At 43.0% G+C, this 24,930-nt stretch overlaps 1 protein-coding gene and 1 long non-coding RNA gene across 2 annotated transcripts; one reads left to right on the top strand and one right to left on the bottom strand.

The window, feature by feature from the left end:
• Window positions 1-3,499: 3,499 nt before the first annotated feature.
• On the bottom strand, window positions 3,500-17,071 carry LOC111090449. The gene is made up of 6 exons (XR_005371932.1): window positions 16,787-17,071; window positions 13,981-14,098; window positions 9,143-9,223; window positions 6,734-6,800; window positions 4,359-4,556; window positions 3,500-3,591 (listed from the first exon to the last, which is right to left on the bottom strand). It is a non-coding gene; the product is annotated as an uncharacterized LOC111090449 (long non-coding RNA).
• Window positions 17,072-19,997: 2,926 nt separating this feature from the next.
• Window positions 19,998-21,349, top strand: LOC100688587 (E3 ISG15--protein ligase HERC5-like). The gene is given in 1 exon segment (XM_038560631.1): window positions 19,998-21,349. A coding segment is annotated over 1 exon segment (1,257 nt). The 5' UTR covers window positions 19,998-20,077; the 3' UTR covers window positions 21,335-21,349.
• The last annotated feature ends 3,581 nt before the right edge of the window (window positions 21,350-24,930 follow it).

Raw genomic sequence — 24,930 nt, 5'->3', positions numbered from 1 at the left:
AGGTGATTTGAGGGTGGAGAGGGGTGGGAATTAACTTTATTCAAGAGCTTCCCATGTGTCAAATACTGAGCTCGGTATAATGCATAAATGATCTGTTATGTTAAGAAGGGTAAGATGAGATTCTAACCTTAGCAAAATTGATACAGATTAATTGGGGAAGGAAGGGATGGAGGCAGGGGAGGGATAGAGAGAAAGAAAGAAAAGTCTTATAGTCAAACAGAATTCAAATCCCAGGTCTGTCCATAGCTGACAAACCAGGACTTCATTTTCTTCCCCTATAAAACAAGAAACAAGATTGTCTTCAGGTGGATGAGAATACTCTGTGAAGTTCCTAGCTCAGAGCCTGGCACATGGCAGGTGCTCAATTACTATTTGTTCATTTATTAATTTGTCTAAAAGCTAAGAGTTGTGGTGTGGAAAGGGAATGGGATACAAAATCTGCAGACTTGAATTCAAGTTTGATCTTGCCACTTACTGAGTAAACGACATAGCACAAAATCATTCAGCCTCTCTGGGTTTTAAATGTCTTCTTGTAACTGATAAAAAACAACCTACTGAGTAGGATGAAATGACATACTATCTGTAAAACACTTTGCACCCTGCCCTACCCTTCAAAAACTCTTTAAAAAGCAGTGATTAGTATCAGCTACTTGGTGAAAGGGCTTTAGGGATTGAAGATAGGAAGGTATGTCGAGAGAGGTTAGTCAGCATCCTGGTCATTTAAATAGTTGCAAGTATAGATTCCAAATATTGTAATGTGATCTTGCATGCTGTACCTGTATGCAAATATTTAACCTGTAACTATCATGTGGGTTACAGGAGTAAAAGCCCATTATCTGATGGAGATTTCATACAAGTGGAGGGGACCAGTGAGTGGGCCAAAATGGAATCTGCTGGGCATCTACACAGGATGTAGCTCCCAAAACAGGAGAAGAAAGTGGGGGCTTTGGAAAATGTTTCTACTCATGGTACTGTGCAATCCAACTTGGAAAACACCATTCAAATATCACTTGCTGCAAAGAGAAGTGTGTTGCAACATAGATCATATACCAAATCATCTTGCTAGAGAAAGACAGTTAAATAGCCTCATTCTACTGCATGGTGCTGTCACAAGGGGAACGCTAAGGGGATGAAGGAGGAAGGAGAAAGTAGAAGACAGCAGCCTCCCCTGCTCCATCCACAGAGACCTGTCCTGGGGGGTACTATCTCCCTGACTCGTGTCCTCTTTCCTTCCCTGCACTCAGCAAGCTGGGAAGTTTGGATGATTCAAGCCTCTGTGGACTCATTTTTCAACTCCAATGACAGTTTGAGTTTACTAAGAAGGTTGCTGCTTCTCCTTGACCAGGTCTTGGGGAAGGTTGAAGTTGATTAATGCTCATGAGGCCAGGAAGAAGAGGGAGGAGTCTGTGGTTTGGCCACCTGCAAAGAGAAGAAAAAGAGATCAGCCAGGTATCCAAAAGGTGGTGAGGGAGGGGCACAAAGTCAGCAACCCCCTTTAGACCACCCTGTTTGGAGGTCACATAAACAGTCATCTCAGGGCTTCCTTGGTTTGTAGGCACTGAGCTAAAGTTCATTGTGTTTGCTATCAGTTCTTACGATTGGGACAGTCTTGTGCTTTTGGAAATCAGTGTGTGAAACAATGGCTGGTTGCCAATTTACCTTCTGATGCTTATTTGAGTTGCATAAGTGGAGTTCCAGGAGGAGCTGACTTGAAAAAAAATGAATGGTATTCTATCCCCCAAAGAATAGCCACTGAGGGACAGATTGAAAGCTGATTACCTTCAGCTCAGTATGAGGAAATCTGGAATTCATGCCTCCATGCCCCTATTTGCCAGGTGTGCTGGGTTCAGAGAAGTGGGCAGCCCCACCTGAGCCTTGTTTTCTGCATCTATAAGATGAAAAAAATTCTCATCGCAAGGAAAAATGTGTTTTCCTTTTCTTTGCTTTTTCATTTTATTGTATCCATATGAGCTGATGGATGCTAACTAAACTTATTGCAATCATTTCACAATATTTAAGTCAAACCATTTATGCTGTACACCTTACACCTATACAGTGATGTATGTCAATTATATACAGTACAACTGGAAAAATGAGGAAAAGAACACCAGTCATTTAGTTGACATTAACAGATATTTACTGATCAATAAAACCCAGTACCAGAAATCATGTTAGGTAACATGATATTCTGAGATGAGTAAAGACATGGTCTCTGCCTTCAAGGATCTGATAGTCTAGTCTGCCTACTTGTATCAGACACTCATAGGCACCACGTGGCCTTACCTGTCTCTTATCCCATCTGCCAAAGAAGCCTCCAGCTTTACATGAACTCTGCATGACTTCACACAGACATGACCTGATGGTGCCTTGCCTCCCTCTTTCACAAATATGCCTCCTATCTTAGGGGTCTCGTGTTGACATTATGGTGTGAAACATCTCAGGACCCTGCTCAGTACACACACATATGCAACCCAGAATTGTAGGGGAGTAAGTACCCCTAAGGGAAAAACAGAAGTTGGTATCCATGGGAAAGTTCTTCCCCAGGTATATCCCTGGATGAATGTTGTTAAGATGTTGTCTACATAACTTCTTGAAGGATGATCTTGTGCAGTCTAGTAATCAGTTACATTTAAAAGCAGCTGGAAAGGGGTGGGAATTAACTTTATTCAAGAGCTTCCCATGTATCAAATACTGAGCTTGGCATAATGCATAAATGATCTGATGACACAGCCTCACAGTAACCATTCTGTTCCCTGCTTCACCCCTTTGATCTCATTCCTGCTCCCTAGGATTGTACTTTCTAACAAAGCAAAAGCACATGAAACTTTTCATCAGTCTCTATTTCCTGTTTTCAATTTCTGTTTTCTTAACCCAGGCTAAGACAGCTGGTACCCAGAATAGAAGGCAGATCCTAGAAAGCAGACTCCCCAGAATGGGATTTTGAAGGTAGATCACTCGATCTGATGACAATTGCTCCTGTTGCCAATAGTGGGGAAGGTGGTGATAGCCTATAGCCTATAATGTTATAAAAACACTAAGATTTTATTTTATTTTGAGATGATGTGTAGGATGAGACACTGAATATGATGGCTGTGGTACTTAAAAGGTATATGAGCATTGATAATTAGGTGGAGTGACCTTGCTTTTGTTCACTACCTTGGAAACCTTGACAATAAAGAAAATGATAGGATTGGGGAAGCTAATTACCAAGTCAAAGCATAATGTGAAAGCTAGAGGCCCTGCAAGGTAGCTTTAGGGAGACTCTCATCTCCTAAAGCTTCAGGACACATGATACTGAGTATAAAGCCCAGGATCTCATTGTACTGGTGCTATAACTGTCAAGAAGAATACATGTCCAACCTCTACTCTCTTACATTAGAGTCAAGACTCAGGCAGGAAAAGAAAGGGGTCATGAAACCTATTGGGGGCTTTTGAGTGGATAAGCCTGAGAATCTTGAGCCCTCTAATTTCACTGCTGGGGAAGAGTAAACTCTTCTTGCCTGGAGACAAGGATGATGCTTTGCAAGATGACTCTTCTCTTCAAAATCTTCAGCTATCTTTCAAACCTCCAGGGAAATCACCAGGATCACACTGAAACACAGATCAAGCAGTGAAGTACAGTCTCTGGTCTGGGAGGAGGTCACTTATAGGCTGAAGGAATTACAGGCAACAAACAGGATAAAGTGTGTAGAAATGGATCTTGGTGGGAGGGCAGCAAATAGACTAAATATGAAATATTTTTTGACTTAGATGATCTTCACTATATTCTGAAAAGGACAGAGCCCAACTGCACAATCTGTTGGGATGACTTCTTGACTCAGACGTAATAATGATCTTCATCTACACTTCATCTTCACTTCATCTACAGTGAATTAGGTGGAGGTCTTAGAATTTCCTTCATGTGATATTGAAGAAAAGACCAAGAAAGCAGGGATATGAATGGATGTACTTTATCAAACCTGAGAATCTACCTCCTAACCATGTCCTCCAGGATGGCCCAGAGGAGAGCCCTTTCACTAAGGCAGTAAGGAACACTCAGATGAGACATGCACTAGCATCTTTGAGAAATTTAATGGTGGTGACTTTCCTCTGTGAGCTGAAATAGCTGATGGGAGAACTGCCACAGAACCTATGAAACCCAATTCCTAGCATCAATGGATTTGATAGGATAAAGGAAAGGTGAAGGCTAGGGGGCCGCACTTAACCATCAGAGGCATGGTGGATGTAATTATTGTAATGGGCAGTGAGGCCAGAGTAGAAATCGGGGTGCTTTGAACATTAGGGATCTCTGGCAATGGTGGTAAAAGATTGATAAATGTTTAATGAGCAGCTCTCTGAAAAAAATAGACAAACCTTACCTTAACATTTGCCAATTTCCATGGTGCAAGTATTCCTATAATGATCATTTTCAAGCTATCATTCTGACTTCATTCAACATCAGGTTGGGAAGAGATATGCACAATATGTTCTTGTGAACTGATATGAGCTGACTGCAGCACACCACCAGGCAATGGCTGTGCTCCTAGAGTTCTGTATAGTATTTCTTAACTTATGTGCTAAAAAAAAAAAAAAAAAATGTTCAAGGGTTGTTGAGCAGAAGACTGCTGGCAATCATCCAGACACCAAAATGGAAAATCATGGTCCCTACTTAATTTTTGATCAAAGACAGTATGCAGACACAGCCCACTGATTGAAAATGAGACTGGGTCTCCTAAAGTAAGGACCCTCAATGCCAGCTCAAGTATATATGGCGGATATTCCTCTGAGCCTTCCCAGTAAGAACATGTGGCTCTTTTCTAGGGTATGTGTACACCAGGGGAAGGGAAATATTCTGACTTCTTAAGAATTTTTCTATATGGGTTCTTACACCGACTCATAGCACCTGAAATATCATTATAGTCCTAATTAGAAGGAGAATTCATGGAGGCCTGGTAATAAAGATAATCCTGGCTCTAGTCCATCTCACAATAGGTCCCCTATGGCTGCAGACCCACTCTATGGCTAGATCCCTGGCCTCTAAGAGTATGACTGGAAAGATGTACTTAGAAGCTCAATCGGAGAAGGACAAACATTGTATGGTCTCATTCATTTGGGGAATATAAATAATAGTGAAAGGGAATAAAGGGGAAAGGAGAAAAAATAAGTAGGAAATATCAGAAAGGGAGACAGAACATGGAAGACTCCTAACTCTGGGAAACGAACTGGGGGTGGTGGAAGGGGAGGTAGGTGGGGGGTGGGGGTGACTGGGTGACGGGCACTGAGGTGGGCACTTGATGGGATGAGCACTGGGTGTTATTCTGTATGTTGGCAAATTGAACACCAATAAAAAATAAATTTATTATTAAAAAAATAAAAAATAAAATAAAAGGGAAAAAAAAAAGATGTACTTAGAAGCTGGCAGAGTCCTCCCAATGATTCCCTGGCTATTAAGTAAGGGTCATTGTGCTAGTAATGGCCAAGTGAAAGCCTATGAAATTGACTGACTCCCCACCTTCTGCACTGACCTAAATAGTAATCAGAGGAATAGTCTAAGAGAAATTCAGAGGTTAACACCTTCAACCAAGATTTAAAAGCTGTCAGGGCAATGGGCTCATCATATCTTCATTTAATGAACCAGGGTGGTCCCTGAAAAAAATAGGTGAATATAGGCCTTTGATGGTGGTGCATAAGTAAGTGGCAGCTCCTGTCATAGTCGCTGTGCTGGATCTGATGTCTTTATTGAGGCAGACTAACACAGCCTTTGGCACTTGCTATGCAGCTATTGCACTGGCAAAAACTTAGTTCTCAATCCCTATCAATAAGAGGATGAAATCAGTTATCTGCATATGATGGAGACAGCAATATGCATTAGTTGTCTTTCTCCAGGGCTATGTTAACTCTCCATCACAGTATAACCCACTGAGATCTTGATCATCATAAAATTCCACAGAACAGTATTATGCTTCATTATTAATGATATCTTACTATCTGGACTCACAGAGCAGGAAGGGGCAACTACTCTAGATGCCTGGTAAGACATGAGCATACTAAAAGGTAAGGGATAAACCACAGGAAGATTCAAAGGCCTGACCTATTGGTAAAGTTTTATGAGTCCAATAGTTTAGGGCATATCAGGACATTCCCTCTAAGATAAAGGTCAAGTTACTGCACTTTTGCACCTCCTATCATTAAGAAAAAGGCACAGTGTTGATAGACTTCTTTGGCTTTTAGGATAGAATATGCTACACTAGGGAATAATGCTCTAACCAAAATTTCAAATGACTCAGCAGGCTGCCAGTTTCAAATAGGGCCAGCAACTAGAGAGCTCTGCAGCAACCCCAGTGGCAGAATAACCTCCCTGCCAGGGGGGTATATGACTCAGCAGATCCGCTATCCATGTGGACAAGGTTGTGTCGGCAAGCTTCAATAGAAGCATTAAAGTGCTGAACCTAAGGTTCTGAAAAAAGGCCAGAAGTTTGCAGCAAGGAAACTTTATTTAAAAAATAGCCCCTGGTAAGCTACTGGGTCCTAGCAGAAACCAAATGCCTGACCATGGAATACCAAGTAATTATGGGATCTGAATTACCCATCATGAACTGAAAAGCATCATATCCACCAAGTCATGAAGTTGGGTGAGCACAGTTAACAATCAGTTGTCTAACAGAAATTAGGTTTTTAGGGATCAGGCCCAAGTAGGCTCAAAAGGCCTAAATAAATCACATGGATGTGTGGTCCAGAGTTCCTTGTCACCTACCTCTAATGCACAGATGTCCTTTCCTCAGCTCAAACCTGTGGTGTCATGGGGGTTTTCCTTATAACAGCTGATGGAGGAGGAAAGAACAGCCAAGTTCACAGATGATTCAACACAATAGTTTGGAGCCAACTGAAAAAACACCACTGCCACAGCATGGCCCCCTTCAGGGATGGCCCTGAGCGTGGCTCTGTATTGTATAATGGCAGCCAGACAGGAATGAATGAGCTGAGCAGCACAATGGGTGGATTGTATCAGATACCCTGCATGTACCACTCCAGATCCTCTGGGGTCTTATCTCCTGTCTCTTCTTTCAGTCCTTACTGTGATAACCAGCTCTGCATGAGGTTTTACTGACTTCAAGTAAATGCTATCCTACAGTATCTCAACTTATGCCTGCACCTAGAGCAGCTTGCCTCTTGTCACAGGGTTTTCTAGTTGTCCTCAAGACTTAGCATGCTGTAGGTTCCTGCTTGGCACCCTCACCTTTGAAACCCAAAAGTGTGGGTGAATAATGCTTCAAGGGGAAAATTTTAGAGGAGAAAGGAATCAGTGGATAGACTCCCATTTCTTTCCAGATTGACGATCCTAAGATATAATTTATGTAGCTTCTCGGAGAGCTGCACCATGAAATCAATCAGTCACATGCAGCAGGGACAGCCCAGTAATGCAGCCATATATTGGTATTCACTCTTTCCCTGGTTAGCTCCCATTTTCCCTCACTCCTGCTCCCTGCACTTGCATGGCCTAATAAATTAGTATTGCATAAACCTTCATCTCAGATTTCTGGAAACCCAGATGAAGATACTACTTGGCAAAATTGCCATGAAGATTAAATTTTGGAAAATAATAAAAAATCAAAGTGCTTTGCAAGCACATTATGTACTAGCACATTATGTAAATATTAGCTTATAGTTATTGGGTCTATTTCAAGTTTATGTTACACGTAGAGAGGAATAGAAAAATCCATAGGCTGTAGAGCAGGTAAACACATGCTGTTTTGTCTCTACTCTCAGTCCCTTCCTTTGAATCTTAGTCAACCTGAGTTACAGAGTATTTGTCACTTTACCCACTCTTCTTAAATTTGAAGGGCCACTTCCTCCAGAAAGGCCCTAACTTTATCCAGTTCCTTTTCCAACACAGTGATAATCATCACCATCAACAACAAATATAATCTGAGACCATAGTTTTATGGAGACCCTTGTTGGATAGAACCTAGTCTTGTATATTTGATGTAAGTTCCCTGAGAATAGAATTTGTTTACCTTTTAATGTGACTCTTGGGTAGGAAAACATTAGTTATGGGCTCTCCAGGTGATTCTCCTGACACAGTGGGACTGATTCGTGCAAACCCTTCTGTTCAGTATAGTCTGGGGGACAGTACCAGCAAGACTGGGATGTGTGGTGAGAAAACTTGCATTCAGGTCCTGGATATATCACTTAAATGCTGCATGATTCTGAGTCCTACCTCCTTGTTTATCAAATAGGCATGTCACCGTCTTAAAGCACCTTCCAAGTATTGTTGTGAGGCACACGTAAAAAAAAATCTTAAAAATTTATTTTTAAACTGAAAAAGCTTTATACATCTACTAATTGGATTTATCACTGTTCTCCAGGCAGACTCTGGATACAGAAAAAGAATGCTTTTTTTTCCTTTTTTTTTTTTTTTTTTTCCTTTTTACTTGAAGAATTTGTTTTGCAAGTCACAGAGCACAATGGGGACCTTTTCTGACATTTGACGTTAGGGCCAAGAGATTTGCCCTAAGCGCCTGGATCAAGAGATGATGAGGAGTGTAGCAAATAAAGCTTTGGTCCAATATTTCATTTTAACCAAAAATAACCCGTATTTGTTAAGCATGTTAGCATTTACAAAGCACACTTCACAAAGTGTATCTCATTTCTTCCTCACAATTCTGTGAGGCCACTATAGCCTTCCCCATTTTATAGATAGGGTCTGAAACTCACTCAGTACCTCTGAGTCCTAGCGCATGCTTCTTCCCTTGAGATCTACTAGCTAAACTTGGCCTAATATATTCTATGGCTTTTGGGGGGCTGGGGGGTGTTGGTGGGGAGCATGCTGTATCCAGCTGTAGATCTGATATACTCCTGACCTTTTGGTGAAACCAGTCAGGTTGAGAGAGGAAAAAGAAATTCTTAAGGTTTTCCTAAGACCCTAGTCTTGGCTGCTCTCCAACACCTTTGGGAAAACAACAACAAACAAACAAAAAATACACTTAATGTCCACCACTGCCTATCAAAGCTAAAATTATGGTCCTGTCCTTTTGGAAGAGCCACCAACCCAAAGAAATCAGCCAAAGTTCAAAATCTCCAGACACTTAATAGATTACTCACAGGTCAGGGAATGAGGTGAATATTCCCACCCCAACCCTATTCTGGTCACTGAGATACTTACTCAGGTGCAAAGATTTTCATCTATAAACCTGGAGATTTCTGCCAGTGTTTTCCTCTTTGGGCTCTGACTGGGTCCTCAGGGCTGCAGGAGAAAGGAGTGGGTACCATTTGGAAATCACTTCTCAGGAAAAAAGAAAAAAGCAACATATGGTAAATGGAGTCAAATTCTTTTAGTGTGATTCTTTGGAGAGAAATGGGTAATTCACCAAATGCAGGGCTATCTTTGCAGCTGGCTGATGTGGTGGGACACCATGGAGTAATTGAGACTGAATTACAGAGATTTTGATTATGAGACTGGATTTTCAGTAAGGCAACCCAGCTGACACAGCCACGTGCATCTTCTCCAGGGGGAGCCAGGATAGTTTACATTGGTTCAAGTTGGCAAATGACTCTTCTTCTTCATTAGCAGCTCCAGGATAGAGTAAAATTGGTGGTGAGATTTTAATGAAGTCAAGTGTTTAGAATCCTTTAGTAAGGTCTTTGATAGTGCAAAAAACATTATCGCCCTTCAGCAGATAGGTCTTTTAGGGGTCATTCATCTATCCTCTAGATCATCCTTCTTATAGGTCTCCCCAAAGATTTACAGCAACAGGAAACACCGACTTTTCAGAGATGTTTTCTTCCCCTCCTTTCATTGAGAGTCAAAGCTATAAAGCATGAGGCAATGAGAGGGTTATCTAGAATGTGACTTTAGAGCCAGACTCTAGGACAAAGTGACAATATAGTACCAAGAACACTACCACTTGAAGGGTCAAAACAACTTTGTCTGACTGCTGCTTCCTCTCTCTTGCCTTGGTGCTCATCTGGGCACTGCTGAAAATCTGGCAGCAAGCAAATTGAGTGAGTCACTGACCATAAACCTCAAAAGCAGAAGCAGATATGGACATTGTGTTCCTGGCAATTTAGTTTTGTCCATCTATGGCTTTTGCTTTCCATGTTTCAACTGTCCTTTTAAAAAAATAGCTTTTGTTTATTTAGAAGTTATTCACTGATTACTAAAAACATGTATTTTGCTTACTTTATCTCAATAAATCCTCAATAAATCATGGTAAGTAGTGTTGTTTCCATTTTACCAAAGAAGAAGCTGAGAACATGGAGGTTAAGAAAGTTGCCCAAGTTCATACAGACAGTAAATGTAATAAAGCGGGAACTTGACCCCAGATCTGACCAACTCCATAGACTGCTCTTTACACTTAGCTACATTAGCTTCTCTGTGTCCATGATGTTTTCCAAACCTGTGACCCTGATGGACATTCAGCTTCTAGAGGTCACTGCATGTTAAATTTTGATTTGTATAATTCCTATGCAATAGGGTTTCTAATAGATATTACAGTGTTGTGATTATTTAATGAGGGCTTTGGAGTTATACATTTCAAGTTTGAAAATTATTTTTTTACTCAGTAGCTACATGACCTTGGGCAAATCATCTTTCCTCCCTGCACCACAATTTCCTTATCTGCAGAATGAGGATAATAATAATATCTATCTCATAGGACTATTGTGAAGAATAAATTATATAATGGATATAAACACTCTGCAATTTCTGACACATCACAAAGGTTCAGGGTGATAACACAAATGAGGAGGAGAAGGTTGGGCCATGGGAGATTTAAAGAAAAACAGGACTCATCTTTGTCTCCAAGAAACAGAACCAATAAGAGATAGATAGATGACAGATAGATAGACAGATGATAGTTGGATAGATAGATGAGAGAGAAAGACTGAGGAGTTGGCTCATGTGATCATGGAAGCTGAGAAGTCCAAAGTGTGCAGGGTTGACCAGCAGGCTAGAGACCCAGAGAAGAATTTGATGTAGCTAGAATCCAAAGGCAGTCTGCTCATGGAATTCCTTCTTCCTTAGGGAAAAAGTTAATCTTTTTCCTCTTAAGACCTTCAACTGATTAGATGAGACTTAGCACATTATGGAGGATCATCAGCTTTACCCACAGTCTAATGTTGAAGTGTTAATCTCATCCAGAAAGTACCTTCACTGAAACCTTTAAGCCAGTATTTGACTAAATATCCAGGTTCCACAGCCAAACCAAGTTGACACATAGAATTAGCCATCATATCTAGCCCTGGCTTTCCAAGTTAAATGCACTCATTGTCCAACCAGAACCTATCAGGTGAGGACCTGATAGGACCAGGTGAGCCTATCAGGTGAGGACTCATTGTCCAACCAGAGCCTATCAGGTCTTTCCCATCTAAGCAGAGATGAATAAATACTCTCAACAACTTGACCTTGGAGCAGCCAGGGGTAGAAAGAAGGAGGGAGATGGGATGCAGTCTGGTCTTTAATGGCACAGTGACCAATATTCTCATGGTTCTTTCCTTGTCTGGGGCTCCTTCTTTCTTCCCAGTCTTTTAGCAATGTCACCAAGCAAACGAACTCTGCAGGAAAGGGCAGGGGCTAGCTGAGTTATAAGGCGGAGGAGCTACCACACTTTTGTCAATCTGTCACTAAGACATGTAAGAGAGACCAGCCCCCTCTACCTCACTCTCTCACCTCCATCTGCCCAAAAAAGAATGATCTGGGTATATGAATAGAAATCTCCTGAGGGAACTCCAATGTTATCCATGGGGATAGTATTATGAAACAAAGAACTCTTTACAGGTTCAAGTGATGGTCTACCCATAACAAAATGAACCTTAAGGGAAATAAATGTATAGTCCTTCATTTAGGTCCAAAACAAAACAACATAAAATAAAACATCTACCAAGAAGGATTCAAGGCAACATTCCAGTTTAAAACTGTACCTGACTAACATTTCCCAATGAAGTCTTTATCAACTTGCCCACTAAAATACCCACAGAGAGATACCTGGATGGCACAGTTGAATATCTGACTCTTGGTTTTGGCTCAAGTTGTGATCTCGGGGTCATGAGATTGAGCCCGGAGTTGGGCTCCACTTTCAGTGGGGAATCTGCTTAAGCCTCTCCCTCTCCCTCTGCCTCATTCCTCTGCTCTCTGTAAAATAAATAAATAAATAAATAAACCAATCTTTAATATAAAATAAAATGAAATAGATAATGATGAAAATTAATAACGTTGAAAATGAAGCCTGATGGATGACTGAATGGCAGGACCTGAAGGGAATCTCTGTTTTCTAAGAGACAAGCAGAATGGGAATGAAAAACCCTTTCTGAGTTTAATCTCACAACACATGGGGACTTTGCCTCATGTGGCAGAGCCTGCTGGTGCTCCTCACTTCTTCCTGGACCCAAAGATAGACTGTATTTTACAGCCTTCCTTACAGTTGGGTGCACCCACATGCCTGAGTTTTGGTCAGTGGAATATGAGCAGTGATTGGGCTACCTCCAGGACTGGCTCATATAAACCTCCCAAGTACAATCCTCTGTGCACTTTCTCTATCCTCCAATTGAAAAGAGAGGGTCCTAAAAGTATAGAGGAGGGTGGAGACATGAAATGGGAGTAGGGGAACTAGCCCTTTGCCCTACTTCCCAAAACCAATACTGGGAGGTGGGTGAAAAATGATTTTTTATTATGTTAAACTGATATTTTGGAGTTATTTGTTATAGAATGTAGACTGATAGTCTGATACACTTACAAAGTGGAGATGATATAAACTGTTTGAAAGACCTTGCTTTGCTCAAGGTGAGCAGGAGTGCATGTCTGATAGGGAGCCCAAGGTACAAGAAAAAAGGAACATCATCCAGAAGACACATAAAGGCATGCTGGTGAACACATGCAGAGCTCTGAGACCCAGGTGCAGGGTGGGGAGGACAAGGCAAAAGTAGATCCATTATTTTTCTGTTAGAAATGTGATAAAACTATCAAATGTACATTAAGCCATTTGTGAAAGAAAATTAATGATTTAGGACTACATTTAATTTGTAATTATATAAGACTTAATGATCTTTTCAATGGGACAGAAAATTAAAAGCTACCATTGCCATATCCAAATATTTGTGCCACAACCAAACATTTAGTCACTCTGCTTCTACATCTCTGAAAATGATATACTACAGGACCCAGAGGAAAAGTTCCAGAAATGATCTGACATTTTGCACAGAACAGAAATTTTGAACAGAAATCACTACACAGTAAAGTAATGAAAATATAATATACCTTGGAGGTAGTAAAAAGAATTTTTTTCCCTAGTAGAAAGCAGGAGTCAGTAATTAGAAGGACAAATTTGAGAAACTCCCAGAATTTCTCCCAGAATGCAAGGGCAAAGAGATGATAGCAAGAGGAATAAAGATGACCATGGCAGGCATGGTGAAATGAATGGGGGAAAGAGTAAGATTGTTAGAACTTTAGTCTTAAACAGGGGGCTCCCAAACTTAGTTTTGTTGTTGACTCAAAACATTCAGTGAAATGCAAAAGTAAAAAGTAAAAAAAAAAAAAATTAAAAGATAATTTTCAGAAATTTAATAAGAGTATTCAACGTGGTACCTATGCTCTTAGACACCAGAGATGATTTTTTTTTTTTAAAGCAAAGGGGAAAATAAAGAATACCAAAAGAGAGGAAAAGAAGTCATAAACAACTAATGCATACACGGTGGATGTTCGTTTTTCCTGACTGCTCAGCATCTGGCTGGGCTCTGGCTCCTAGGTTAAAAGCTGAGGTGTCAGATCCCTCTCTCACTGGTATCAGCCAGCCTTGAATCTTGGGCTCAGCCAGTCTGATGCTCCCATCTGTGGCTCTGAAAGTTGAGGAGTGGCACAAAGTTTCTACAGCAATGGCAGCCATGCAATGGCTATGCAGTCAAAGTGACCAGAAACAGGGCAGTTTGGGGGTGGCAGTAAGAAAGGTCCAGCTGCAGTGTCCTTGCATGTCCCCGGGGCATGCCCTCATGATCTCAGCTCTGTCCTACCTTCCATAGTTCCTGCTTGTCCTCCAAGCCTGTTCCTGATCTTCCCAGTCAGGACAATATGTACCTTTTCTGCTATGTTAGGTTCTATTTCTGTTGTGGACAAACAGGAGCCTAAGTGCTGTAGCATAAAACAAAATGATAGATGTCACCAAAATAGAAATACATAGATTTAAAAAATTGCTTTCAAAAGACAAAAACATCTCAAGTTGAATTTAAAATATTTAAACTCAGGGTGCCTGGGTGGCTTAGTCATTAAACTGCTGACTCTTGGTTTCCACTCCAGTCATGATCTCAGGGTCAGGCTCCACACGAGGCAGGGAGTCTACCTCAGGTTTGTCTCTCTTCTTCTGCCCTTTCCTCCCTTTTCTCATCCTCCCCACCTCTCAAATAAATAAATAAATCTTTAAAATATTTAAACTCAAGAGAAATACCTCAAACAAAACAGCTCAGAAAGATTAAAAGTAAAAGGGTTGGTGAAGATATGTCCAGTAAGTGCCAATTAAAAAAAGCAAAGGAGAGATGTTAATACAAGTGAAAGCTGAATTTAAGAAAAAGGATTTAAAGGGCCCCAGAGGTTACGTTTATATTTATTTTTCATCGCACAAGTTATTATTAGGAGAATAAATTATTATAAAAATTAAATCGAGACAGAAATATATGGAATAAAATGTGAAAGTGTTTCCTTCATCTCTCCCACTATTACTCCATCCCTGAGAGGTAACTTCTGTTGTGTACCTGGTGGTATATTTGCAGATCCTTTCTTTTAAAGATTTTATTTATGTATCTTATTTTAGAGAAAGGGGGCATGTGAGAACAGGGGTAGAAGCAGAGGGAGAGGAAGAGAGAGACTCTCAAGCAGACTCCCTCCTAGGCCAGAGCCCCACAGTCGGGGTTTGGGGGGAGTAGTGGGGCTCAAACTCACAACCCTGAGATCGTGACCTGAGCTGAAGCCGAGAGTCAGATGCCCCTATTTGTAGATCTTTATGCACATGTCTGCTTCCATATTCACAGAGACGACTTGGGGATTTTGTTAAGTCATAGTTGTGGTAGCTGGGGGGCACCCCTGAGAGCAGACGACAGCCTTCCGGTATAGCACCTGCAGGCTGCTGCAGTGTCTGAGCCAAGGTCAAGCTCTCCCTGGGCAGTGAGCAGCTGGTCATTCAGCACAGAGGGAGTGCCCAGGCTTGGCCATTTCTGCCCAGCGTGGGGCTCCTTCAGGAACAATGTGCACTGGATCTCCCACTGCACTGGCCAAGTCTGTCGGAGTGGCCGCGCAGTCCCAGGCTCCTCTCAGCCAATCTGCCTCCTTCCCGCCCTGTTTTATGGTGTCAGCTATGCATCTTGGTTTGGATTTCCCTGCTGACTTTAGGTCTCTGCCTTTCACGGGCATACCTCCAATTAACCTCTTGGACTTCTCAGCCTGTTTTGGCACCCAAATGATGCAGCTGATTCCAAAAGTCGCCTAAGAAAACTGGGGCAGAGATGGGGCTCAGAGATTGGATCATTCTCTGCTCACGGGAAGGGAGGATCCTGTTGGGTGGTAGCTGAGCCATGGGTAAGTCCCTGGCACAAGTCAGTGGTTTTGTTTATAAAAATTTTACAGTGGTGACTTGGGAAAACATTCTGGGGGAGGGAACATCCCAGTATTTAAAGGGTATGGGGAACAAAACATACAAGGACAATGGGTTTGGCTGGTTAATACAAAGCTGCATTGATGTCCTAGAGCAGCATACGACGCATCTGTGCAACTTACAATTAAGTTTGAAAACCAGGACCTTTTTTTTTTTGATAGGGCCCCTTTATCTCTTGCAGTGGAAGAGTAGACACAACTTGGTATCTCATAGTGAGAGTCATGGAGCTTTCAACACTGAAATGATTTAATGGCTCAGCCAAGGGGATTCTGTTATGCTCAGGTTAAGGCCCTTACTAGAAAAACCTAAGATCCTAAAAAATGGGATGGGGCATCTGGGTGGAGACCTGAGAGGACTGTGTCCTGCAGCCTCCCCTAGACCTTTCCCTATTAAGAGCTGGGACTTGGTCCACATGGAAAGATACTGCAGAGGCCTCTCTCATACAAGGAAACAGGGCAACACTTCAGGAGCTGTCCCTACCTCCTTCTAGCTGCCATTTTGATAACTAGGAGCAAATCTCAGCATGACAAACTAGGGAAGAGCTGAACCCAAAAGGGGAAGAAAGAGATTGCATTCTGAAGCAGCTATAAGAATTAGCTAACGCATTCAGTCATGAGCCAAGGAAGTACCCACAGGACTGCATTTGTAGGATACATGTTCAAGAGGACACAGGACTTGATAAACCAGGATTCATTAACTTTGGGACACTCTCTCACAAAATAAAATTTAGCACCCTTGTAAGGACTCCAGGAAATGGACGAACTATCTACCAGGGTGGATCTTAGAAGCTTAGAGAAAAGTGAAGGCCCATGCTGAGCAAATTTGAAATGCATAAATTGCTGTGGCAGATGGGGACAAGGATAAAAGGCTTAGGGAATTGAGGTCAGAAGACCCAGTTAAGGATTATGTGACTTGGGAGGCTCAGGCCATCGGGAGGGCACTGATGAGAGGGTGCCTGAATCACTCCAGTTCAGCTGTGGCTTCTCTGCAGGCCAGGGTTAATGGTAGGAGACATGGTGACAGAGCTTGGCTGATTGGCAATGAGGATGATGCCCTCCCAGTATGCTCAATCCTAGCAATAGCAGTCAGGCGACAGCCTTTAACTACCAGAAGCCAGAAAGTTGCAATTACTGTAATGACTGGCAAAGTCAGGGTGACAGCCAAGAGATCCTGACCTGTAGAGAATTATGGAGATGGTTAACAGAATACGGTGTTCCTCAGGGCAAAACAGATGGGCAGCCAATAAGGGCTCTGCTTAAAATATGCAGTCAGAAGAAGGCAAGAATATATTATCAGGAGAAGGAGGTCAGTTGCTCCAATAAAAAGTCATGATCCCTTGCAGAGCCTATTTTCAGATCTGGAAATCTTCTGATGATGGCTGGGTCCCCAGGACGAAGGAACCTGAATCACTATGGCAGGTATATGCTGTAAAGGCTCCCCAAAGGGATCCACAGACGTCACTTGCGTATCTGCACACTGGAAAAAGATAAATACCCATTTTGAGGACCATCGGACACTAGGTCCAAGTTAACATTGACACCCAGACCTACACCTTCCTCCTGCTTCCTGTAAGAGTGGGGGCACGGAGGAGCCGGGTAATAACTGTGGCCTGATCAAAGTCTGCTTCTAGCCGTCCACTGGGTCTGTGGACCCAACTGTGGTCATTTCCCTGTTCTCTAATGTATAATCAGGATTGGTGTGACCAGCAGTTGATGTAAACACCACAGTGGGTCCTTGGCCTGTGGGGCAAAAGCTAACATCACAGAAAGACTAAGTGGAAGTCTATGATTATCCCCTTTTTGGCCAAATAGGGGCTGGAAGTCCCTTTCGTATCTTTATGTAGTTCTCTAGTCTGACTCCCGTAGAAACTGGATATATTCTGGAGCGTGACTATGGACTCCCACAGTCTCAACCAAGTGGGAGTCCCAGTCCCCGCTGCCATGTCAAATGTAGCATCTCAGGCACACAGTGTGCTCCCCCTGACTTGACAAATGTATTCTTTTCCGTCCTAACCAAAAACAGTTCACGCTCACATGGAACAGATTACATTCATTTCATTTTCAGGTTTGCCCCTCGGCTATTTTGCTCTACTACCTTCTGTCATAATCTAGTCTAAGGAGAACTGAAACATCTGGTCATCCCACAGAACATCACATCGATCCATTACGTGAATGACATCATGCTGACTAGTCCATATGAGCAAGAGGTGGTGAGGACACAGGAGGCCTTGGTTAGTCACATGTGCTCCAGAGGATGGAAGACAGACCCAAGGGAGATCCAGTAATAGATTTACTCATGCTAATAGTCAACATAATAGTTGATTGATTAGATGGAGCCCCTGTTTGTTTCAGAAACAAAGTGAAAGTTCCACTATTATTTATTGCTGCTTGGATAGCCCTACCTGATTAAATAAGACATGATGTCCGAATAATAACAAAAATAACTAAAATTTTATTGCACACTCAGTATACTCCAGGCACTGCTTCCAGTGCTTCTTGGGTTTTCACTTAATTCACATAATAGCCCTTTGGTTGTTGGTACCATTTGGGGTGTACCATTATCATGCCCATTCTACAGATACGGAAACAGTCACTGAAAGGTTAAAAATTTTACCAAGGTAGATAAAAGTAGTAACTATTGAAAAGCAAGAATGTGATTATCACAATTTGTAGATTGCCTTCCTGAAAAGCCCTGAGAATTCACTGGAAACCATTAGAAAAGTACTATTAATAACAAAGCATCCCCTCTCCGGCCTGCTCTGCTCCCTCTTCTCTGGGACACCGCAAGAGTCATCTGGCAAGGCAGATGTTTAATTTTGTCCTGGCAAGAGGGTATGGTGTCTGTTTTCCCCATTTACTCATCTTAATCTTTAATTGCCACCTGTCCTCCCCAAGTACTTGGGCTCATTTTTACTTTGCTCCCACTTACAATCAAGGGTTGAGCCCTGAAGACATCTGGAGTCTTAAAACCCAGTAATGATAAGCAGAAACAAACACAAAGCAAGAAAATCCTTTAGAAATCTCTGACCATAGTGAATGTGCATCTGTAAGACCCTGAAAGCTCCAGTCGTGAGGCTTACTAGCAGTGGAGGGGGGGAGGCAGGGCTGGCAGAAGCGAGTCCTTCTTTAAGACCCACACTCGGATTCCAGTATTGACTGGGGCTGTCCATGGGTTGGCCCTGGGTCACAGTGCCAGCATCTGTGAGTTCTCTCAGGACCAGGGCCCCACAGCCTGCCTGGGAAGGATGCCTGCTGGGGCAGCCTAGAAAGGGCTTGAGGCCAGCTGGATCATCACCAGGACTCTGTATGCCTATGGAGGCAGTTGCAGCAGATAAGGAGAAGAAGGAATAAAGGAAAGAGCAGAGTAACTAAAGCTGGCCCTATAAAGATAAAAAAAATCACTATCCAAAGGACATGAGGCCTTGTCCGGTAAAATGACCCCCAACCATTCAGGGAACAGCATGGCACAGTGGGAGAAATATTGTACCAAGTTCCAAAGGCTGTCACTCACGTCCTCCCACAGCCACTACCAGCCAAGGTTCCTCTGGTGAAGCACTTTATCTTCTAGGTCTGCTCAGGATCTCAGGCCGTCGCTGCTAGAAGGGATGTGAGGGCTCTATTTCCACACCTTCGTTTCAATACACGAACTCCTTCAAGTTCCCAGGCTTCTTGGGGACATGAGGCCCCAGCAGCAGTCTGAGGTTTCAGGCCCTGCACTCTCTGATTCTCTGCTATAGGGTTTACCCTGTCTACTCTGCGGAGAACACCCTCTAAACCACAGATCCAGAGAGAAGCAACTCCTCCCCTGCATCCAACAGTGGGCATTTGAGAAAAGCATGTGAGGTCTGTAAAAGGAGCATGGCCACTCCTTTCCTGTCTCCCACAGTGGTCATGAGTATGAAAGAAGAAGATATGAAAGTGCCTTGTGAACCTCAAAGTGTGCACACAGGTGGGAGGCTTGTTATCATCACCCTATTTCTTAAGACCACCTCCATTCCTCCCCTCTTGAGCTGAGCCCTCAGCCAGTAGGCACAATGGTGCCTTCCTCAGTGGTCCTTGTGAGGATTATGGGAGATACTGGGTGGTGAGCATGTGTAAGGATTTACCCGAACGTAACAACTGGGAGAACCTGGTGGTTCCGTTTGCAGAGGCTATTTGTGCAATGAGTGACCAATCTTTAGGGGTTCTGGAGGAGTACTGGGCCTCTCTGCAGGAAGCTGCATTCATCAGGCCGGTCCAGATGTTTAAAAGAGCCGTCACTGCTCAGCTGCATGACTGGACTGAAAGCTCTGAGAACAATTATCATGTTAAGGCTCTCTTAGAAATACTGAAAAAGCTGTATAGGGAAAAAAAAATTAAAAAAAATAAAAATAAAAATAAAAAAGCTGTATAGGGTAAACCAGGCTAAGTGTCAACTGCCTGAAAATACTTTCAAAGTAAACGAGCTTACGCACTGGCTTGATTTTTATGGGGATGCATATAGAAGATCCTCTTGGAAAGTTTAACTCCGTAAGTATGGACACTTCAGTTGGCACTCAGTATCCTGTCATATTCAGTCATTTTACATTTATCTTTAATATTCTGTCAAAAATCAAACTACTGTATGCAGATTCACTTTTAAAAATACAGGAGAAGAAATTTAGAGCTTGCATGCGGTTGGCTGGAATTATGGAACAAGGAGGGTCCGAATTAGCTTTGCTGCCCACTTTTAATCTAACAGTCAGAAGGAGTCACTTGATTGAGGATGTTTTGAATCACCTAAATCAATTTGAGAATGAAGATCTGAGGAGGGAGTTAATGGTATCATTTAGTGAAGAAATTGGACATGACTCTGGAGGAGTCAAGGTAGAGTTTTTCCACTGTGTGTTTGAGGAGATGACCCGGCCAGAATATGGGATGTTCACATACCCTGAGGATGCTTCCTACATGTGGTTTCCCATCACACCTAAATTTGAGAAGAGATACTTCTTCTTTGGTGTTCTGTGTGGATTTTCCTTAATCAATTTCAATGTTGCCAACATCCCTTTCCCACTTGCCCTGTTTAAGAAACTTTTGGACCGGACTCCATCACTGGAAGACTTAAAAGAACTTAGTCCTGTTTTGGGAAAGAGTTTGCAGACACTTCTGGATGATGAAGGTGATGACTTTTGAGAAGTATTTTTAATCTATTTTAATGTGCACTGGGACAAAAATGATGTAGACTTAATCCCTAATGGAAGTGGCATCATTGTTGACCAGACCAACAAGAGAGACTATGTTTCTAAGTATGTCAATTACATCTTCAACATCTCTGTGAAGGCAGTTTATGAGGAATTTCAAAGAGGATTTTACAAAGTGTGTGACAAGGATATTATTGAATTTTTCCATCCCGAAGAACTAAAGGATGTGGTTATTGGAAATACAGATTATGACTGGGAAACATTTGAAAAGAATGCACATTATGAAGAAGGATATGGTAATTAACATCCCACCATAGTGATGTTTTAGAAGGCTTTACACAAGTTGACTTTAGAACTTGTGTTTCTTACAGGAACTGACAGAATTCAAGTTAAAGGCTTAAAGAACATGAAAATAACATTCTGCTGTCCTGAAAATGTGAATGAAAAAGATCCCATAAGAGCACAGACCTGTATTAGTGTCCTCTACCTTCCTAAATATCCTACGATGGAAAGAGTGGAAGAAGCCCTTCAGGTAGCCATCAACAACAGCAGAGGCTTTGGCTGATCCTGCCTCACACACATCCTTTACCTCTTTTCGGGAATCTTTTCAAAAATAAAAGTAAGAACGCAAAGATTAGTGTAAAAAAAAGAAAAGTCATTATGGTAATGATTGTTAATTTGTTGTCTAACCATTTTGTTATACATACATCAAATCATTAGGTTGCACACCTGAAACCAGTAGGTTATCAATTATATCACAAACTAGATGAGAAAGACTGCACTGTTTATCAGAAGGTAACAGTAGGGGGGATCCCTGGGTGGCTCAGTGGTTTAGCGCCTGCCTTTGGCCCAGGGCACGATCCTGGGGTCCCGGGATCAAGTTCCATGTCGGGCTCCCGGCATGGAGCCTGCTTCTCCCTCCTCTTGTGTCTCTGCCTTTCTCTCTCTCTCTCTCTATGTCTTAGGCTCTGGAGCCCCAGCTGAGGGGGGCCAATAAATATTAGGCAAGACCAGGACCAGTAATAGCATCCCAAGGGCTCAGGTCTCCGTTGCCCCCTGCCCACCAACATTCCTTCTCATTCCTCCACTCGCCCAAAGGCATTTTCAGTTAGACCCACTGCGTCCTGGAAATCCTTGTCTCACTACCACTTTTCCTTCCCTCTCCTTAACATCTTTCTATATCCACACATGTGTTCCCAACTTAGGAGGTGCCACATGCTTTGCTTTGGGATTATGTGAACTTAAGGGAGGGGCCCTTAAGAAGGAATCAGGGTCACTCACCCATTTGTCAGGTCCCTGGGGAGTGTTTCAACAGGTCAAGCCATGACTGTACCCTCCACATCTTCCCATCCCTTCCAAAACCATATCAGTACATTTCACACTCAGCCTATGACTGGAAGAATCTAGAGGTTGTGAACCATGCTTATCAGGGAAACAAAGACAGAGTGAGGCAGTAAATAGTGAGAGAGAGGGAATGAATAAACACAAACAAGATGGAAGATTCTTTCCTTAACTGTGAAATGCCACTGCTTCCTGGGCCCCATGGGCCCCTTCTAACTAGGAGTGGGGAACAAAGGAAACCCTCACCCTGTGCCTTGATAAGCAGGGGCAGGAGGTAGCAAAGGCACAGTCTAGGAACCCCATGAAGTAGGAATGCCAACCCAGAAGCAGAAGCAGTTGACCTTATAAAGAAGCTGGCTGGGCTTGGAGCTCTCCGGGTTCTGACCAGGAAGCCCCCATCCATTTTCAGGTTTTGGGGGTGGTGGCAGGAGCCAGGAGAGGAAGGCAGCCATAAAGGGCTGAGCCAAGACAGGGGGGAACAGGTATACAGGGAGGGCATAGTCTCTGACAGTTAGCTCAGAGGGTGGGGAGCAAGGCCGAAGGCTGACTATGGGAAGCTCCCACTCCAGCTGCCTCCCTGTGTGCTGCTGGCGTATCTTTTAAGTTCCCAGCAATGCCTCCTGCTGGGACAAATTCAGCAGATTAACACCTGAATTATGACACCTGAAGATGACTCACTTCATAGGAGACCAGAGAGTTGGGCAACCACTAAGTTCATGGATATGGGGAGCAGAGATGGAGGGCAGGGAAGCTTTTCTCCACAATCTGTCTTCACCTTAGAGCCAGTCTCTGAGGAGCCTGTGCCAACCTGAAGATACATAATGTCCCATATCATTCCCTTGGTTTTGGATCATCCATACATGGCTTTGTCCTGTGTTCTCTTTGCCTAGCTCTCTTGCAGACTCCATTTCTGCTGGGCACCCTCCAAACAAAGCTGAGCATTTGCACTTTCTTGGCTGGGGGTCCACAGGCCCTGAACTCTGCTTCCTACAAGAAGATGATGGCCAGCTGCCCCCAGGCGGCCTCCTGTTCCTTGTTGACAGGAAACCAGGGGACGAAAAGGACTACAGCTGCCTCCAGTGACAAAGCTGGATGTAGCCCCAGGCCATAATCAAAAGTTCTGCCATGGGAAAGAACTTGAGCTCAAAGTCTGCCTTGAAGATCCAAGAAGCCACCTCATAAATATTCTGTCAGCATGAGAGATTTCTGGCACCGTCGTTCCAGAGAGGGACAGTTATTTATGCTCAGTATCCTTAAGAGATGGAGGTACATGCTAGATCGAACAGGTGTGAGTTTGCGTCTGTAGCCCAGCTTCTCTGTAAGCCTGTCAGGTGGCAGGTGTAACCTTTGATTCTGCTCTCAAAGGCCATATATGAGGGTTCTCTCCTTCAGCCTGTTCATCCTTTACACCCCCCTTGTCAGTCCTCCAATGTGTTCCTGACCTTGAGACCTAGCATGTGACCAGTGCCTTGAGACTACCCAGAATTTCTCTCAGTCATTTCTCATTGGTCCTTCTTGTGCCAGTTGCTGGAATGTTTGAAATCTTACCAATAACGATGTGTTCCAGTAGAATCAAGCAGAGGGTCACCAGGAACACTCCATTGGGGTGGGAACACCCTTGCCAGAGATAAGCTCAGTGATTTGTCGTTTATATCCTGGGATAAATTCGACTTCTCTCTACAAAACAATGCCTGAGTTTTCCGAGGAAAGCCAGGGCCACAAATATATTTGGTCTAGATGTTATAGACACATGAAGGCTCTGCTGCTATTGGTAGAAGTTATGGGCTGATAAGTCAAGTTAGACTCAAATCCCACCTGACAGACCTAGCCTCAGTTTCTACCTAAAAATGCTCTCTATTCTAACTCTTAGGGAAGTCATTAGGACTTAGTAGAAATGCTCTGAGAATACACACACACACACACACAGACACACACTGCTTTAATGATCTTTTATTGCATGTTGACCATATATCAGGTCCTCAGATACGGCTGGCAATTCTCTGATAACCAATATTTGATCTTTCCACTCAAGGTGCCATGAGTCTAGTTGGACAAATGATCAGCGTCTCTGTACTAAGTGATTCGGTAATAGATTATGCTTAGGAGTCTAGGAGAGCCCAGAAGGGCCCCCTAATCAGTCCTGGATGCAGGCTGTAGGACAAAGGAGCTGATCTCTGATCTGGAAGATCGAGAAGCATAGACAAGGCAGAGGGGGCAGGAAGAGGGGAAGGTATCCCCTACACAAAGAATGGTGTGAGCAAAAGTACGGCGGTGGAATATTGAGATATATGCTGGTGAGTAGGACTAACTAAGGATATTTAAAGCTTGGATCGGGATCCCTGGGTGGCGCAGCGGTTTAGCGCCTGCCTTTGGCCCAGGGCGCGATCCTGGAGACCCAGGGTCGAATCCCACGTCAGGCTCCCTGCATGGAGCCTGCTTCTCCCTCTGCCTATGTCTCTGCCTCTCTCTCTCTCTGTCTCTCTCTGTGACTATCATAAATAAATAAAATTTAAAAAAATATTTAAAGCTTGGATTATGAAGAATGGGGTGTCAGGAGAAAGGGCCAAGAAATACACAAGAGCTAAACCATGGAGGAGGGACTTTGTACTGTGCTCAGGAGCTTGGAGTTCATGTTTCAAGCAACTCACCCCAGAAGGGTTTTAAACAGGTAAATATTACAGCCAATTAAATCATGGATCCCTCTGGAAGGAGTGTAGCAGGTAGATCAGAAGAGGAAGAATTCAGAGTGCTCTGCAAGTTGATGGGGATGGAGTGTCACATGTTTGGCCCCTTTGACTCATGGTTTAACCAGGATGCTGA

Source organism: Canis lupus, chromosome 17 (genome assembly GCF_011100685.1).
Source record: "Canis lupus familiaris isolate Mischka breed German Shepherd chromosome 17, alternate assembly UU_Cfam_GSD_1.0, whole genome shotgun sequence".
NCBI lineage: Eukaryota > Metazoa > Chordata > Mammalia > Carnivora > Canidae > Canis > Canis lupus.
Note: the sequence above shows the minus strand (reverse complement) of the source record. Positions and strands in the feature narration are given on the sequence as shown.